General features: G+C 43.2%; 3 protein-coding genes across 3 annotated transcripts; all 3 read right to left on the reverse strand.

The window, feature by feature from the left end:
* Nucleotides 1-336: 336 nt before the first annotated feature.
* On the reverse strand, nt 337-1,571 carry bsnd (barttin CLCNK type accessory subunit beta). The gene is made up of 3 exons (XM_078258094.1): nt 1,395-1,571; nt 964-1,287; nt 337-626 (listed from the first exon to the last, which is right to left on the reverse strand). Exons 1-3 carry the CDS (start codon nt 1,569-1,571, stop codon nt 516-518), a joined length of 612 nt encoding a protein of 203 aa, XP_078114220.1. The 3' UTR covers nt 337-515.
* An 11-nt stretch (nt 1,572-1,582) lies between these two features.
* On the reverse strand, nt 1,583-7,008 carry LOC144523792 (uncharacterized). The gene is made up of 3 exons (XM_078259652.1): nt 6,642-7,008; nt 6,092-6,396; nt 1,583-2,823 (listed from the first exon to the last, which is right to left on the reverse strand). The coding sequence occupies exons 2-3, from the start codon at nt 6,355-6,357 to the stop codon at nt 2,649-2,651; spliced, it is 441 nt and encodes a 146-aa protein (XP_078115778.1). The 5' UTR covers nt 6,358-6,396; nt 6,642-7,008; the 3' UTR covers nt 1,583-2,648.
* Nucleotides 7,009-10,762: 3,754 nt separating this feature from the next.
* LOC144522962 (uncharacterized) lies at nt 10,763-14,866 on the reverse strand. Its single transcript, XM_078258206.1, has 3 exons — nt 14,692-14,866; nt 14,550-14,655; nt 10,763-12,121 (listed from the first exon to the last, which is right to left on the reverse strand). The coding sequence occupies exons 1-3, from the start codon at nt 14,864-14,866 to the stop codon at nt 11,884-11,886; spliced, it is 519 nt and encodes a 172-aa protein (XP_078114332.1). The 3' UTR covers nt 10,763-11,883.
* Nucleotides 14,867-17,916: the final 3,050 nt, after the last annotated feature.

The following is a 17,916-nucleotide window of genomic DNA, read 5'->3' on the forward strand; positions in this document are numbered from 1 at the left end:
TGAGTTGCATTATAGGAATTGTAGGATCCAGCATTTTGGGACCCATGATTCATACTAGAGATTAAAAGTTAGCACTGATTTTGACCACTGTCTCTCGCAAGACCCCCACCAATTTTAAGAGAGCTTGACACCAATTTGGTGGAGAACCCATTTAAGTACTTTATTTGGACAAAAATGTAGTCTTCATGAAATTAACGTAGGTCAATGCAGTGTCACTCACTGTCCCCCAAGTGTACTAAACACAGTGTCTCTCTCTGTGATATAGTAAATAGTGCCACCTTCTGGAATACACATGCAATATACATTCAACTTTAAGAACTTCACACTGACATCAACTTATACAGTTGATACATAACCAGTAACTTTTATTAGCTGTAAAAAAAACAAAAACAAAAAACAAACACACACAAAATGTATTCAAAAGTTAAAGGTCATACAAATGCACCAGAGAATCTCTTCACTGTCCTGCGTGCAGAGTGTTTTTTGAGGAGTCCTCTGTTGAAGCTGTCCCTCCCTCAGATCAGGTGCAATGCAGGACAGCTATGGCTCTTTAGGGCTTCGGGAAGAAGTCTGCTGCTACTTGACTTTTGGCCACAGAAACCTGGCAGAGCCTCAGCAAGCCTAAAATTAAATCAAAAGGGGGGAGGAGCAGGAGAGACAGAAATAGAAGTCTGGTTCTAGTGTTTTGTCCTCATTTTCTTACTTAAAAAAAAAAAATTATATATATATATATAAGGGAGGGTTTGCTGAGCATGCATGTCTTTATCTGGCTGCTGTGGAACAATACAGGGGGGGGGGAGTATTACTCATATGTTTTCAACTAATCTTCCCTTTTTAGTCACAAACTTCAAGCCACCATGTCTCCTTTTTCCTCTATTGCACATTTCCTGTCCTCACCACTCTTCTGTTATTCCCTCCTCTGCTGCCATAGCTACTCCATTACATCACCATTCATTTTCCTGTTAAGATAATAAAATTAGTATCTACAGAGTGCAGATCTTTCCCCCCCGCAGACACATTACATTGCTGCTGTCGCCATGTTTGCCCACTAGATGATGGTCGCTTAGCATCCTGATACACAGACCAACCACAGACAATCATTAAGGCCTGAATGAACACTATTAGGACAATGTGTGTGTGTGTGTGTGTGTGTGTGTGTGTGTGTGTGTGTGAGAGAGAGAGAGAGAGAGAGAGAGAGAGCGAGAGAGACACACAGTACCTTGCTCCAGCTGCAGTACACACCACATCCTGAAGACATTTCTCCTGAATCTCATCAGCCAAAATGACCTAACAAGCAGACACTCTCCATTACCAAATCAACTTCGAAGTGACAGCAATCACAAGTTATTTCCAGTGTTTTTTCCCCCCAAAACACGCACACAGTCTGTATCTACCTTGGGATAGCACTGGCAGAGGCTCCATGCTGTCCCGATACACACCATGGCGATGCCCAGAGTGCACATTGCAACATAGATGTGCGGTTGCTCCTGAGTCATGATGAAGAGACCTACTGCCGACACACACAGCCCCGCCGCTATCAGCCCGTATCGATATGGTTTCCCCTCAACCATCGCTACAACCACTGCTGGCTAATGAAGCTCTTATTTGTGTAAACTTGAAACTCAAGCACCAAAAGTCATAAAGTGAGAGAGGGTTTGGTCTTGTTCTGTGTCAGAGCTTGAAGGTGAGGGTGGAGAAAGCTAGGTTAGGGTTCCACTCTGCTGGTTATTACAGCCTGCAGACAGCCTGGTCAGGTATACAATTGCATGCATGCATGCGTGCGTGCGTGCGCGTGTGCGTGTGCGTGTGTGTGTGTGTGTGTGTGTACCTGATAGGTCACCTTGCCTCAAGTGGCTGGTAAAAAAGGTGACTCCCAACTAAGCTTTTGAACACTATTAAGCTGAGTGATTTATGTTTGCTTGGTTTTGGACATGATTTTAAATAAGTTGACATTCCTCTTTTCTGTCAAGGGGTTTCCCTCTTTAAAAAATCCATTTTTTGTAAGCGCACCTCCCACCCACAAAGAGCTCAGTAGCTGTTCATTAACGCAAGTTTATATTAACATCACAACATAGAACTAATACTGGACATTCTGCAAACACAGGATACAAAGCTGAACTGTTGACATTCTGTTGTCACTGGTTAAGGCACTTTGCATTGTAATAAGCTGTCAATGATCCTTGAGCAAAGTTATGACAGGGGAGAGTGCAGATACAAAGAGGAGCTGTGAGAAAAGTTCTTATCGTGTTTGAAGAAGAGTGCTGGGCAGACACAGTAGTAGGTCACATACAATTCAAGCAGGCCAATCAAATATCCTAATTGTTGACATGAAACCCTTAACTTGGTTGTGAAAGTCACATTATACTGGTTTCAAGAAAGGCCCTTCGTTTAGAGAGCAGAGCAGTTGGAGTGATCATTTCAATTCCTTTCCCAATCAGTCACAACACATGTTTAGTAGACAGAGGTGACATTGGGGCTCCGTCTGTATAAATATTAAGCCTTTAACCAGCTGCAGTCTCTTCCTGCTTCTTGACTTGTGTTTGGGTTCAGGGTGGCTGTCTCAAGGCGCAGAAGAGGCCCCTTCATCCATAGTACCTCATAACACTGCTCTTTCAAAGTTCCCGCTGAGAACCGAAGATAAAAAGGCACTAACACGAAGCATAGATGTCCGGCTCGCTGTGCTCCTGACTCTTCATCACTGTGTCATAGGATGGAGGGGGCTCCATAGTCCAGGGCGGAGGGGTGGATGGGAGGGAGGGTTCAGGCTCCGGCGCCCTGGTGACAGAGTCCTGTGACATCTCTCGACGAATTCGGTCCAACCTCCTGAAGAGAGAGAGAGAGAGAGATAATAAGAAAGACGATGAGAAGTGTACTAAACTCTTTTTTAGTGCTTATACTTCAACTCCTTACAGTGTTTACATTGCATTAACACTATAACTTCTATCACTGCTTACACTCCAACCAGCAGTCAACTCCTTTCCTGTCTGTGTCACTGATTATATTTCACCTAACACTCTTCAGAATTTACACTTCAGCAGACAGTCAACTCCTTTCACTGATCACACTTGCACTTCAACTACTTTCAGCGTCAACACTTCGACTGGCTGTCAACTCCATTTCAAAACCACACTTTATCTTACACCTCCAGTCCTTTCAGCGCTTACACTTGAACTGAGAGTTAACTCCTTTTACTGATTAAACATCCATCTAACACTTCGACTATTTTACACTGCAATTGATAGTCAACTTCTTTCAGCAACCTCACTATATCGTACACTTCGACTGCTTTTAGTGATTGCACTTTATATAGTCTATATCCACGACATTCTACTTCTGGCATTGCTCCAGATGTCACTCTTTCAGGCCGGATGTCCGTTACCTTCCTCTTTCTTTGTGTTGGCATTTTAAACTCCGGTGGACTTCTGAGGACTATGGTTAACAGCTCCTCAGATCTCTGCAGGGTAAATCCAGACAGCTAGCTAGACTATCTGTCCAATCTGAGTTTTCTGTTGCACGACTAAAACAACTTTTGAACGTACACGTTCCACCAAAACAAGTTCCTTCCTGAGGCTATTTAGCAGAGGCACCAAGGCTCTGTCTGGCGCTTAGCACCGCCCAAGACTATTGTGATTGGTTTAAAGAAATGCCAATAAACCAGAGCACGTTTTTCTCCCATCCCAGAAAGCAAGACTAGATAAAGTATAGTCTCGCATTGCCAGACCTTCCTCCACAGCGCGCTGAAGGAGAGTCTGGCTAGTCCACACAACATTCTGTGATGGGAGAAAAACGTGCTCTGGTTTAATGGCATTTCTTTAAACCAATCAGAATGGGCGGTGCTAAACTCCACACAGAGCCGCTACAAAATAGTTGTGCGAGAGAAAACTCAGATTGGACAGATAGTCTAGCTAGCTGTCTGGATTTACCCTGCAGAGATCTGAGGAGCAGTTAACCATAGTCCTCACAAATCCACAAATTTAAAATTCCAACACAAAGAAAGCGGAAGGATACATGCATCCGGCGGTCCAGGGGAACGCAAAGGATATAGACTACACTTTATCTAACACCTCAACAGCACCAAGGCTACATCCACACTACTACGTTTTCGTTTAAAAACGAATATTGTTTATGCCTCGCATCCACACTACTACAGTATTTCCGAGCACTTAAAGGACAATTCCGGCGCAAAACGAACCTAGGGGTTAATAACAGATGTGTACCCACTTGATCGTTCTCTGGGACATGTTTTCATGCTAATCAAATGTGTTTGGAGCTTGAAACAAGCTAGCGCGGACCGCTGATTAGCTTACAACGCTAGTATTCGGGGCACAGGGAAAGTAAAAACAAATCGCTATTTATACCACTAAAAAGGCTCAAAATATCACCAAACTTCAACGGTAGCATAATGAGGGTCCCTAAATGTTAACCGAAGCATTGAGAACATTGTAAGTGTACAGACAGTTTATTAAAGATAGTTTAGAAAGACCGTAGCTCCCAAGACGGCGGCCGCCTGTATACGACAACGCGACTGTGTTTATAATCTATCTAAACACCTGTTTTGGTGTGATTGCACCCTTATAGAGGAGGCACACAAAGCCGATAATCGGCCGTCGGACCGTCTGGCGAGGTCAGTAACTCGAGTCTGTTCGGTGTGTCCCGTGCCGTCGGCCTTCATTTGGGCCGACCCGACATGTTCAGTCGGAGACAGGGCAGTCGGGACTCGTCCGGAAATGGGGAGCGGATGAGCCGCTCAAAATCTGACGAAAATCTTTTAAACGGACCTTTGTCGATCTGAAATGAAGACAGATTCAGCAACTGCACGGCCTATTTCTCGCTTAAAATGTTTTCAGAAACACGTTTTGGTGAACTATTTTAGTACAATATGAGATCGTATTCTGAACAAGCCGCCATGACAGTCTGACTGTGAATTTCCGGAGAAAGAAGAACCACGTGACACGTTCGTCCAATCAGCTGCCAGTTTTCATTTTCTGGGAAACAATCAGACTGTTAATGGAAACAATACAGAGCAGCGCTGCTTGCTGCTATGGAGACGTATTACGTTTCGCGCACGCGCAGAGCTTATGCTTAAGTCGGCGTCTCTTTGGTGTGTTCCAAGGCACTTTTTGGACCTCGGGGACCCGACTGATCAGTCCGACTGCCTTTTCTGCCAACGGTTGGCCGTCTTTTTGGTGTGTCAGCACCTTTACTCGTCCTACAGTTCATTCTCCTTCAGCTATTTCTTAACTCAAAGCTTTTCCACTAATATACATAATATATTTCAGATCCCAGCATTCACAACACATTTCCTTCAGAAAATGCACTCTGTTGTTTGCATACTATTCCCCTGTGATGATTTTATCATTCTCTAATGAGAAACTCACATCTCACATTTATTAGATAGTTCAGGTTTAGAAATACTGAGTCTAGAGGTAGAATAAGCCTTCATGATGGATGGTGCTCCTGGCATCTCTCTTGCTCTGTGCTGGACAATGAGCAGAGCATATCTTGTTTAATTCCGCAGGCTATTGTAGATTACCTCAGATGATGCCAGGGGGAGTCTGTCAGCCACATGCATGTGTGTCTGCTGTTTTTTATCATGACCTACTTTTATAATCAGTCCATAATCAGGAAATGTGTTGCTTTCCACTTCTCAGTGTCACGTGTCTGCACTATAACTAGTATGTGGTGATGTGTTCAAGAGATATGTTCAACAACAAGACCATTTGTCAGCTCAGCTCCCTAGATGGTGTGTTCTGGTATTTGTCTGTATGTGTGTTTATTTATCTTCAATACCACAAGGGAAGCCTGGAATGTTCTTTGCTTCCAGTGTTTAAGACAGCAGGGTTTGTTTATCTATAATAAAAATAAAGGGGGTTTTCTATGCTCATTGTCTATTGTGCCAGCCAGGGGTTTCCAGCGGCATGGCAATATCAGGCGGTCGGTCCGTGGGACCACCCCTTTGGACCAAACAGAAATAACTATTGGATGGATTGCCATTAAATTTGGTACACAAATTCATAGTACTATATAGTGACATTCCCATTAGCCTCAGTTGTCTTACAGGCTTTGTGCTTCTTCCTCTGTGCATGTGTACCTTTGTATAGCCAGGGCCTGCTGTGGGCTGAAGCGCGTGCCTGTGCGGGGGTGCAGGAGGTGGTGACCAGGCACTGCCACCTGGAGATTCTTCATTGCCATGCAGAGTCCACTGACCATCATGGCCACGCCCCCCAGGCCCAGGAACAGTCCGACAAATAGTGCAGCAGAGTGGTGGGGGGGTATGTCCACGCACAGAGCAATGACCCCCCCTGCAGTCATCAGCAGCATGCCCATGCAGAGCAGTATGCCCTGGGGGCGCGGCATATCCGGAGTAGCTGCACCTCCACTTCAGTGGCAGCCAGTCTACAAGAGAGGAGAGGGATCAGTGTGTGTGTGTGTGTGTGTGTGTGTGTGTGTGTGTGTGTGTGTGTGTGTGTGTGTGTGTGTGTGTGTGTGTGTGTGTGTGTGTGTGTGTGTGTGTGTGTGTGTGTGTGTGTGTGAGGAAGCGAGCAGAAGCAAAAGGAAACTGACACCAGGGGGAATACTATATGCAACACGTAAATCACCCCTGCGCTCGTCTGTGCGTTAAACATCGATCCTCTCCCTACCTGATAGGAAGTCGCTGTGATGAGCTGCTCAGTAGATGCGGGTACTGAAAGCTTAACCATCTGTTCTCTCGTCTTCATCATCTTTCATTCCGCTCATGATGCCCGTATGCCGTCCTGAAAAACAAAAGCAGAAACAGTTCCTCCGCTTAAATCAGTATATCCTGCGCCTCCGCCGCCGCGCCTCTCTCATTGTATGCTGCTCGGACGCTTTGCTTTTTCTCCCCGCAGAAGAAGCATATCCGGTTTTGGAGTGATTACGGTACAGAAAATATGTAAGAGAGAAGTTGATTTCGCAAGTGGGCCGGGCACTGTTTGGTTTTCATCTGGCAGCAGCAGCAGTAGAGCCGTGCAGTGTGTGAGGAAGTGGGTTTTTTTTATGAGGAAGGGTTTCCAGTGACGGGAATGGAGGGCAGGGCGGTCGCACATCTGAACACTGTCACCTTGCCTCTGTTTGACCAAGCTATTTCCACAGGAGAGAATTATAGTCCCTCTTATATATGAACCGATTAACTCTGTTTGTCTTTAAGCTGAAGTGGAGCTCTGCTGGGGGTGGAGCAGGGGGATCTTCACAGGCCTACATTTAGGAGGCCTCATTTCTCATAGTAGATGCTCCAAATATTGGAAATATGCATTTCATCTGCGTTTATCTCATTGCCTGAAGCCCCCAGTTGCTCTTCAAATGTTTTCACTTATGATGATCCTTGTTTCTTCATTTAATAAATGTATTTTTCAAATATATTTTATGAACATCTGTCCTGAGTTTCTAGTTCTGTGTGGATCTCTGTCTTTCCATAAAAAAAACAATAGGCCTATATATGTATATGTATGTTATTCACTCATGTTCCACCCTACACTTTTGCTAAACAAATTCTATTATCATAGCCAAGTGTGTAACTTTCATGATGTTTGTTTAGGAATTATGCAAACCTAACAACAAATATTTACTTGCCACAGCATTGAAACTAGGGCTGGGCGATATGGAGAAAATCAGATATCACGATATTCTTGACCAAATACCTCGATATCGATATTGCGGCGATATTCTAGGGTTGACAATTAGTACTTTAACAAAATATCTTCACACTTAGATTTTAGATAAATAATCATCAGTAATGTGGACATAATGTCTACCTAAGTGGGGAAAAGGCGAATAATAGAACAGCTAGAACAGTCTGGTAGGTTCAGAGAAGTACATCACTTTACTGTAATGCAGCATTTAAAACCAGTAAAAGACAACATTTATGTCATCATGTCACGATATTACGATATCCAAAATCTAAAACGATATCTAGTCTCATATCACGATATCGATATAATATTGATATATTGCCCAGCCCTAATTGAAACTCTTTGACTTCATTACCATGGGCAGTTTTGATTATTGGAAGGGTTGTACCCCCCATCCCCCCCGTATATTACCCCTATGATCATAGCAAATGTGGATCATTCATAATGAAATGTAAGGACCAGGGCGCAGCCAGAAATTGTAAACATTCGGGGCTAGGGGGGCCCCGAGGCATGCGCCATTTCCAAAAGCTATATGCGCTATTTTTTAAGCCATTTGATAATAGAATGCCTACAAATCTGGGAAAATCAGTTGGGAAAACATGGCAGTTGCCAAGTAAACAAATCATCCTGTAGAGCCGACATCCTGTTTTTATATCTATCTGTCTTCATCGTTCTGAAACCAGAACACAAACAAATGTTGAGGATGTCTCATTTCTACTTCTGCCACCTAAAAAGAGGCAAAATTGGCTGATGTTACTATTTTTAAGTTACACAATGTAGGTAGGGTAGGCTATTTGGCGTAAACAGCATTACTAATCTTGAAACCTAGTTCACAGAATGAATGGCGTTTTCCCCAGTAACCAAACTTGTACTCCATTGATTTGCTGGTTCAGTCAGAGAGACAGAGGGGAAATGACTCAAAGTTGAAGTTATTTTAAAACCCTAAAATATGTGGGGCTTTCGAGGAAAAACATTTGTGGCAGGAGCCTCAGAAGCCGCCCCCTCGCTCCGCCCCAATAAGGACCAAGAATGTGTGCATGGTTTCAAACCTGATTGTGGGATCCATTCTCACTCAGTGTCCTCACTATCAGAATAAATACAGACCTGCACTGATCCTGTTCCTTTCGAGATGTAGAAGATCATAGAAGCATGTAAGCCTATTCAGAGGTAAGAAACAGTCCTGAACAACATGGTGGTTCTCCTGTTGCAGCAGTGTGTGTGGGACTCCTTCTCCACACATATAATTCACTCTAGTCATGTGAGGGCTGACATTTAACACATGCTGTCTATCATTGTATTCCTTTATGACAAACTTCATATTTTTGTAACTTAACAAAAAAAGAAGTAAAACATTCAAATGTATGGCAGTTAATATGTCATCAGTACATCAAAAGAAATGAAAGGAACCTTCTTGCGTTTTTGCGTCATTTACGTCATGATACATACTTGGATTTTTGTGCATTTTTATTAATAACATTCTATTAATTTCATTATGGCATGAAAATCAACCTGCAGATACTACAGATGTGCATAAATAGGCAAACCATCATATAAATTATCACATCACTTTTATTTCTTAAATTATTTGTGATTAACAAAGATATACATTCATTTGGTGCATGTTTTGTCAAACATTATATTCTGAGTTTGAACCTTGAATCTGAATCTTTATATACAGTCTATGGTCTGCTTTGTCAAACAGCATTTTTTTTCCACAACTTCCATGTTTGACTTTTCCACATTTTCACAATTTTCCCACCTGCACCTGAATGTCCCATGCCAACATTTTAAAACGAATGCTTTTACTGTGATTAGGCCTAATTACCTTCCCCAAACAAGTTTAAGGTCTCTGCAAGTTGATTTGCACATTCCATTGAAATGCATGGACGTCTTGAAGGAAAGGAAAACATTTTAAAAATGTATTTGTTGCAAAAACACTGATATGATCCATTAAAATAGAGGGATTCTATGGTTACTTAAAGCTCAGGCTGTGTTGCATGTGAGCTGCAGTGGTCTAGTGAGTGGTGGTGGAATAACTCATATGGTCAGATGAGTCATAGTTCCCTGCTTTCAACAAGCCACAAGTACATATGTGGTACACAAACTAAAAGAAAAAAACGTCTATGGGCCTGGGCACTAGTTTCCTAAAGTAAATTATCATCATATCCATCCTGTGTGTGAAGTGTGTAATCCTGATGGGAAAAAAACATTTGTTCAGGATGATGTTTCTGACATTTCCAGAGAACAAAGGATCACTGCATTGTTTGATAGACGAGGAAAAGAAAACTGTCCTCTGCAGCCCCCAGGGGTATCCCACAAAGGAGGACTATCCTTGGTGAGTTAAATTGAAGAGATGAGATCCTGGATTTCCTGTGTGCTTCTGTTATCATAGCTACTGATGCCCTTATTAACTAACCTGCTCCAGGTAAACGTCTGCCATTACTAAGGTTATGACCTAGAAAATTAGAATTTATTAGCATTATTAGTTTTTTTCTGTATTTAATTCCAATTAAATACAGTTAATAATGAAGATAATTTGAGACTAGGCCTGTAGTTTTCACATAGACAGTAAAAGAATGGACATAGCTACGCCATATACTTCAACAGAGATCAGTGAAGTCACTTTTCCGGTGAAGGCTGACTGCTGTGCAGCCTCAAACTGAGCTTGACAACGTAGGTGTGATGTGAGCAACCTGTCTGAAAGTTGTAAGTCTTCTGGTAGCTGTGCCAAGAGAAATCTCAATCATTCAGATTGCAGAGACGGAGAGCGTAGGTATGTGTAAGGAGATAACATAGGCACAGGCTAATTATTGATCACTAAAAATGACTACAAACTACTAAATGAATGGGAGTCAATGGAATGCTAACGGCAGGTGATGGCTTGTTAGCCTACAATCTCCCCATAGGAGGTACGCTTTCCAGATGCTCGCTTACCCCCTTGAGTTTTCACCATATGGAAGCGATTGTGTCACCATAGCATAAGCTAACTGACTGCCTGCCTGTAAAGAAATATACTTTCTAGAAAATGTTACTTCAAAGATGTTAATTTTTAGTTTATGGGGTTAGACACACCAACACCAACACCAACATAGGCATTATCCATTGTTTTTTCACGTTCACACGGCTGATCCAACATTATATTTGTTGTTTTGTGTATAACATCTGCTGCCCTGAGTCAGTGAACATTATTTGTTTAAATAAATCTTCTTTGGTGTAAATAAATGTGACCTGTGCCTGATGTGTCTGGTCTGTGTTAGCTTAGCGTAAAGGCTGAAAGTCACTTGCCAAAAAACTAGTAGTTTTATAGTTAATTAGTCCAGCATGTAACCCCCCCGTCGAACCACGACTTGTTTGTATATTTCGGTCTGCTAAGGCTGAATTCGGTGTGATCTACCTTCCATTTCACCATATATTTAGATATGCGTTTACACCTGCATTGTAATTACAGAAAGTTCTGAAAATGTGGGGAAAGCATGCTAGGACCCACTGGTCAACATCAGAAAACGGCATGCTTCAAGTGTTTGATCAAGTTTGTTTCTATCAGAAGACACCTATAACAGAGTCTGAGTAAAAGCCCCAGTCTCATGACTATTTAGCTTTTCTTCTGATGAACGAAAAGGTGGGGTGTCCGCAGGGGCATTGGATTGGGGGGGGAAATATAGTGCGTTCCATTTGTACTCGAAAGTCGGATTTTCAGAGGTCAAAGTTGGAAACGCCCCCTGACCTCGGATTTGCGAGAACCTCGCAGTACCCCTAGCTCAAAATCCAACATGCATCAACAGTAGTGAAAGCTGTAGTAACATACAGTCATTAGCACTTCCGTCTTTTTTTGTGTCTCACTAAATCAATCGTACACACAATCCTGTCCAACTTCTATCTGTAGACATGTTGTTACGCTATATCTATGCACAAAAAAACAGCGTAATTGTCCGTTGTCATCCACCGGTATTGCTAACAATGGCTAACCTGGCTAGAGATAACCGCACCATGAAAAATCTGAATATGGAAATGGAACGCCTTCAACTCGGGGGTGACGTCATTCCCAGCTCCGACTTCCAAGTTCCGAGGTAGCCTAAATGGAACGCACTATGAGTAGCCAAGGCCCTCATGTGAGGAGGGCCCAAAAAGATGCTAGAATGAATAGCTGTGGATGCGGGGAGGGGCCAATAAAGAATGCCTTTCGACAGGACCCAGAATTTTGTGCTACGCCCCTGGGTGTCCGTATTGTCCAGCGTCACACCTCAAAGCTGATCTCTCTTGATTGTCCAAACAGGGGCTCTGACGCCAGGTGTGTGTCTGAGTATGCCCGCCGCAGTTGTGTAGAGCTGCACGTGGTTTTGATGGCAACTTCATAGGGAGGCGGGGGATCCTGCCACGTAGGAGGGTGAGGCGATGGACTGAAACCCCCAGGGTCCATGGGAGGGTAGTCGAAGTCTTCACCGCGAGCAGCATGCCTGTGGCGTTCCATTGTCCTACACCCGAGAAAACGGTGGCAGTGAGAAGTCATGTGAAAACAATCACGTGGAAACACAAACACAATGATTGTAAAGATCTAGATAGCAGATGGAGTCATGTTCTGTCGGTAGCTGTGTTTCCTGCCAAATACAGGATTTGGGTTTCACAGAGGTATTATGGACATCGTGGTTGTGCAGGATAATAAAAAGCTTTTGAATTGAAGCCATTAACATGAGTAATACCAAAGCCCGTCTACGGAAAACCGTTTCACACTCCCTATTCCGCCCCATTTTACTGAATTTGGTTGCAGTTCCACCAGAGTTCCACTGGAGGTGATCGCGGTCCAGTGCTAAATGAATGGGATTCTATGGAGCTAGACGGCTAAATGTGTCTCTTTCGCCTGATTGTCGTTGAGAAATCTCAGATTTGATTGTAGTTTTTGCAAGTTCAACATGGATCATAGGTCAAAAGTTGAATGAACGAGTACTTGTGTCCTTTCGATTTCTTACAGGTTGAGTCGTTGTTGCCCATAACACGCTAGCATTCTGCTAATGAATGCTGATTGGTCAGTGAAGGACTGATTACGATTGGAGATCCTGCTTGACGGCATCCAAAGCAGAACCAGAATGTCAGAGTGAATATTTCGGCGTGGTCTTTATAACATTAGCAAACCTCCTCCTAGCACGTGTATTAACAGGGAGAGTCTAACCTGTCAGCTGTGTTGTATTAACAGAGAGAGTCTAACCTGTCAGCTGTGTTGTATTAACAGAGAGAGTCTAACCTGTCAGCTGTGTTGTATTAACAGGGAGAGTCTAACCTGTCAGCTGTGTTGTATTAACAGAGAGAGTCTAACCTGTCAGCTGTGTTGTATTAACAGAGAGAGTCTAACCTGTCAGCTGTGTTGTATTAACAGAGAGAGTCTAACCTGTCAGCTGTGTTGTATTAACAGGGAGAGTCTAACCTGTCAGCTGTGTTGTATTAACAGAGCGAGTCTAACCTGTCAGCTGTGTTGTCGATGCCTCAAGAGAACAAAGGAAGTGACTCAGAGCTTGCCGTAAAGCAGTATCTCTGGCCGTATATGTGTATGACGTCATTGACATTTTAAAAGGCTTTTTAGAACAAAAAAGCCACTTTAAAAAAATCTAACACCCAGCAGTGTGTATTTTCTTAGCCTCCCCTTTGGAATGCAACATTCAAATTACTAGACAAAAAATGATATCCTGAGAAAAGTGGATTTTGAGGGGTATAGCTCCATAGAGTCCCATTCATTCTGCACTGGCCTGTGAGCGCCCCCTATATGGAACTCTGGTGGAACTGCAACCAGTTCAGAAGCCGGAAGTAACGAGAGAGTGGAACTTCTTCCCTTATTAGAAATTCTTTGGTAATACACACACCTTTAACCAAACAGCAGGAGCTAATCAGATGTTTTGGTTCAAATAAAACCTGCAGAGTATTTGGATTACAACTAGCACTAGCTCCTGAATCCTACTAGGTTGAAGGAATAGTTTGATGTTTAAGAGATAAGTTTATTCCTTTTTAGTATGAGAAAAAAAAACCAATTACCACTCTCATGTTTGTACAGTAAATATAAAGCTACTGTGAGCAGCCTGTTAGCTTAGCATAAAGTAAACTGTAAACTGGGGGAAATGGCTAGCCTGGCTCTGTTCAAAGATAACAAAATACCCCCACCAGCAATAAATACGTTATAGCTTGTTTGTTTTATATGTACAAAAAATGTAAAAAAAAAAGTGTAAAAACAACAATTCACCGCCTTATGGGGTTTTCTTGGGTGGGACCAGTTACCAGCAACCAGCAGAGACACTAGGAAGCTATGGGTCCCAGATAAGAAACATGCTTTGTTCAAAATTGCATACCAACATACTTTGACGTAAAATTGAGTATGTTGTGCGTTTCAACAGGCAGAAAAATATTAAATTCAGTGGAAGAGGGAATGTGGATTTACATTTGTCACGTGTTGCAGTATGTGATTCCGAACACAATCAAAGTGTGGGCATTTCTCTTGAAGTGGTGCAGTTGATCTGTGTGCAAGCCTCTGGTACAATTATGAACAGCTCTATCTCCTAAAAGCAGAGGACCCTGAAAGTGAGGACTAGGAAGGACCCTGAAAACTGAACCTATGACGTCATCAAACATAGAGCTGCACCCATAGATACAAAACAGTTTTATATCTATGGCTGCAACAGGGAGAATGTATTAGAATAGGCTACATGGCAAATTGGACACAGTGTTTAGGGTCCTTTATAAAATCTATTCTTCGGGTTTACTAAACTGGTTTTCTATACAGTAGCCTACAGACAATGAATGTATAGCTTCATTTAATAAATAGCCTAGTTGGAGTCTTATTTTCTGGCTTCAGGACAGAATTGGCCATCTTAAAAATAGCCTACAGATTGAACTGTGCAAAACAGTTTTTCTTTCACCCACCTGGGCAGAAACACCGACTGGGATTCTGGGAAGCGGCTCCCTGGGGGTGTGAAGAGGGCATGGCTGCTGAAGCTGGGGTAGTCGTTGTACGGATAATGTGGACACTCTGGGTCAAACTCTCGATGGTTGTAGTTTGCGGCACTTTTGCTGTTCATAGCCCAGAACAACCCCAGGATGAGCATGACCACCCCCAGCACCACGCAGCAGAGGGAGAAAGCCTGAAGGCGACTCTGGTAAGAGGCCAAGAAGGCTGTGGAGCCCCCGGTCACAATGAGGAAAGCTCCGATAAAGATTGCTCCGTGGTGCAGGGAAGGCATCCTCCTCCAGGACTGTGACTGTTTCTGAGGTTACTGTGAAGGCTGTGAACGGCTGGATAGTGTCACTCACGTACAAATAGTCCCACAGAGTGCGCTCTCCATGCGCTCTGACACTGACCAGACATCCAAACCTGTTATGACAAGGAAAAGCTCATTGAATCTTACTTATTTGTTACCATCATTTCCATCTCCCATACTGTTCAAAAAACAAATCACGATCAATCACAAAATCCAATGAGTCCTCACTCTGTAGATCTCCAGTTCCTGGCGAAAAGTGTTAAAAGGAATGGTTTGTTGAAGAATGACGAATAAAGAATAAAGCAAAAGAAAACGGTGAAGGCTTTGATGCGCATCAGGCTAAAGGGGACTAGCTGTGTTTATCAGCAAGGCAGATGGACAAGAGGACGGCAGAGCCCATTAAGAAATCTTTACTGGCGCCCCACCCTCCCTCTGTCTAATGTGTCTGAAGGGTACTACTTTAGCCCTGTCCTGTGTGTGTGTGTGTGTGTGTGTGTGTGTGTGTGTGTGTGTGTGTGTGTGTGTGTGTGTGTGCGTGCGTGCGTGCGTGCGTGCGTGTGTGTGTGTGTGTGTGACAGCAATTGCGCAAAACATGGACATATTGGACCTGAAATGGTGTGGAATTTAGGCTGACATCCTCATAGAAGATGATATGCTTTTGTAAGCCTCATTGATTTATAAAGAAGGCCCAATGTTTAACAGTCACTGGAAACAGCATCACTGCAATGCTATTTAATACAATTTGTTTGTATTGTTGACCAAATTGGCTGATGAACGACTTGCAAGAATTTATTAAAAGTAATAAATAGTATCTAGGCATGCCAGCAAGACACTGTTGAATTTGTGAGGTGGCTTTGAAGGCTAAAATCGGAACCTATATAGCTACCATTGAGGATACTGAGGTCTTGTCCTGTTTTAAAAATTAATTTAATTCAGAATTTGTCGGTTTTTAGCAACCAGGAGAGAGTACACTTTCTCCTGATTCTACAATTTAAAAAATACTGTGTAATTATTTAAGTAGATTACTTTTTTTTTAGATTCAATAGCCTACATTTAGACCAAATAACACTAAAAAGGAAAATAACATATCAATAAATGCAATAAATAAATAAATGAAACATAAAATGAGTCTACAGCCAGGCTAGTGGCTCCGTGAAGCGAAGCTAAATGCTAACGGCAGCATGCGATCATGTTTATGTTAAGCAGAGATGTTGACTCGGGTTTGAGACTCGGACTCGAGTTGCACTTAAAGGGGCGCTATGCAGTTTTGGCAATTTCTTCGCTGTTTTCTCACTTTTTGCTCGCAGGTTTCTCTATAGAGCTCCCCCTACAGCTTCGGAATAGATATTTGGCAACGCTGTCGTAAACACTCGATGGCGACTCTCCCCTCTCCCATCTTCTCCCTCTGGTCATGCGCATTTGTTTTCCAAGAAGCCGGCGAACGCACGGAGCCATGTCCACTGAGGTTTTTCTCGAAATATTACCCCTCCGTAACATTATTCTTTTTTTTTTCCTAAAATGGCCTTAGAACGCTGTCGGAGCAGAAGCAACTTGCGTTTGCCGACATCAAGCTGACAAGAAACTCTGTGGCAGATAACGTTTCTGATCAAAGATACTTACAAGTGCAACAGCAAGAACGCCAGGTCAGCATCGGATTAGCAGGCTTCTGTTTGTCTCAGTTCTCGCCATTCTGAAAACGCAGGTCCGATGTTTACTCGTGTCTGACTCCTCGCTCGGTCACTCTGCCGTTTCCTCTTTCTCTGTTCCTCCGACAATGCTTTCCTAGCTCTCTGCTTCTTTTTTGTGAAAAACTCCATCGCTACCTTGTTCTTATAACTAGCCGGTTTCCAGATGGGGGCGTGTATGTGTGCAGTGCTGTAAAGCAATTTGTTACATCGCGAGAACTGATATCACGCAATACTTCCTGACGCTGAGGCTGGCAGCCCAAAGTTGCAAGGGTGGTTTTTCCCGCTCACAGGCGCTCACAGACCATTCAACCCAAAAAAAGTCATATAACCATTTCAATGACTCCAAAGCTGTTCAGTTAAAGTAAATTAAGCTGAAAAAAAACTGCATAGTTCCCCTTTAAGTTGCACACACAGGGACTTGAGACTTGACTTGAGACTCGTCCTCATAAGATTTCAGACTCGACTCGGACTCGAGATGCAGGACTTTATTTGGTATTTGGTCATAAAAAATAGTATTGGACGAATCTAAATGTTGACCTGATGATGGTGCTATAGTTGAAAAGTCAGAAGATCACCAAAGTAATTCCAATTCTCCGTGAGTGGTACGTGAATGTTTGAACCAAAATTCATGGCATCCAATAGTGTCACGGTCCACTGACCGTGACCCTGGCCTTCCCTTATAGTGTGTGTGTGCGTGTGTGTGAGAATGTACATTTTGTGTTTTTTCCTTTTGGTGTGCTTGGTGTGTTTTGGTTTGGCCTCCCTCTGTGTTTTGCCTCTCCCTCATGCTCTAGAAGTCACAGGTGGGCGTGGTCATGGGAGCTTCCACTGTCACACCTGAGGCTCATCACACCACTCAGCACTCTTGTTCCTGATCATCTATCAACTTCCCATATAAGCCAGGCCAACCTTCCAGTCTCCGCCGGATCGTTGAATCAACCAGTATGATAATGCGCCAGCCAACCTAGTAACCCTCACTTTTGAGAATTCCCTTTTGCTAACCTGTCTTTGTCCTGTCTCACCTCAGCCAACCACCTCGCCCAGTGCCGGAAACCTGACCAACCTACCTGCACCGCTAGACCCAGACTTCTGGAGCCCGGACCCCATTCCCTCTCTCTTACTCATCCTACCACCTGCCTTCTGGACCACATTCTGTCTTTTCTGTTCAATAAAATCACCTTTTATTGCAACTACCTCTGGTCTGCATCTGAGTTCTGGTCAACGGTCCTGACAAATAGTTGTTGTTGGGATATTTCAGTATGGACAAATGGGATGGACAGACAAATATTGCCATCCATAGAGCCATGCTGCTAGTATGGTTACAAATAAAAGAAAAGACAGATA

The sequence above is a fragment of the Sander vitreus genome, chromosome 9 (assembly GCF_031162955.1).
Source record: "Sander vitreus isolate 19-12246 chromosome 9, sanVit1, whole genome shotgun sequence".
Taxonomy (NCBI): Eukaryota; Metazoa; Chordata; class Actinopteri; order Perciformes; family Percidae; genus Sander; species Sander vitreus.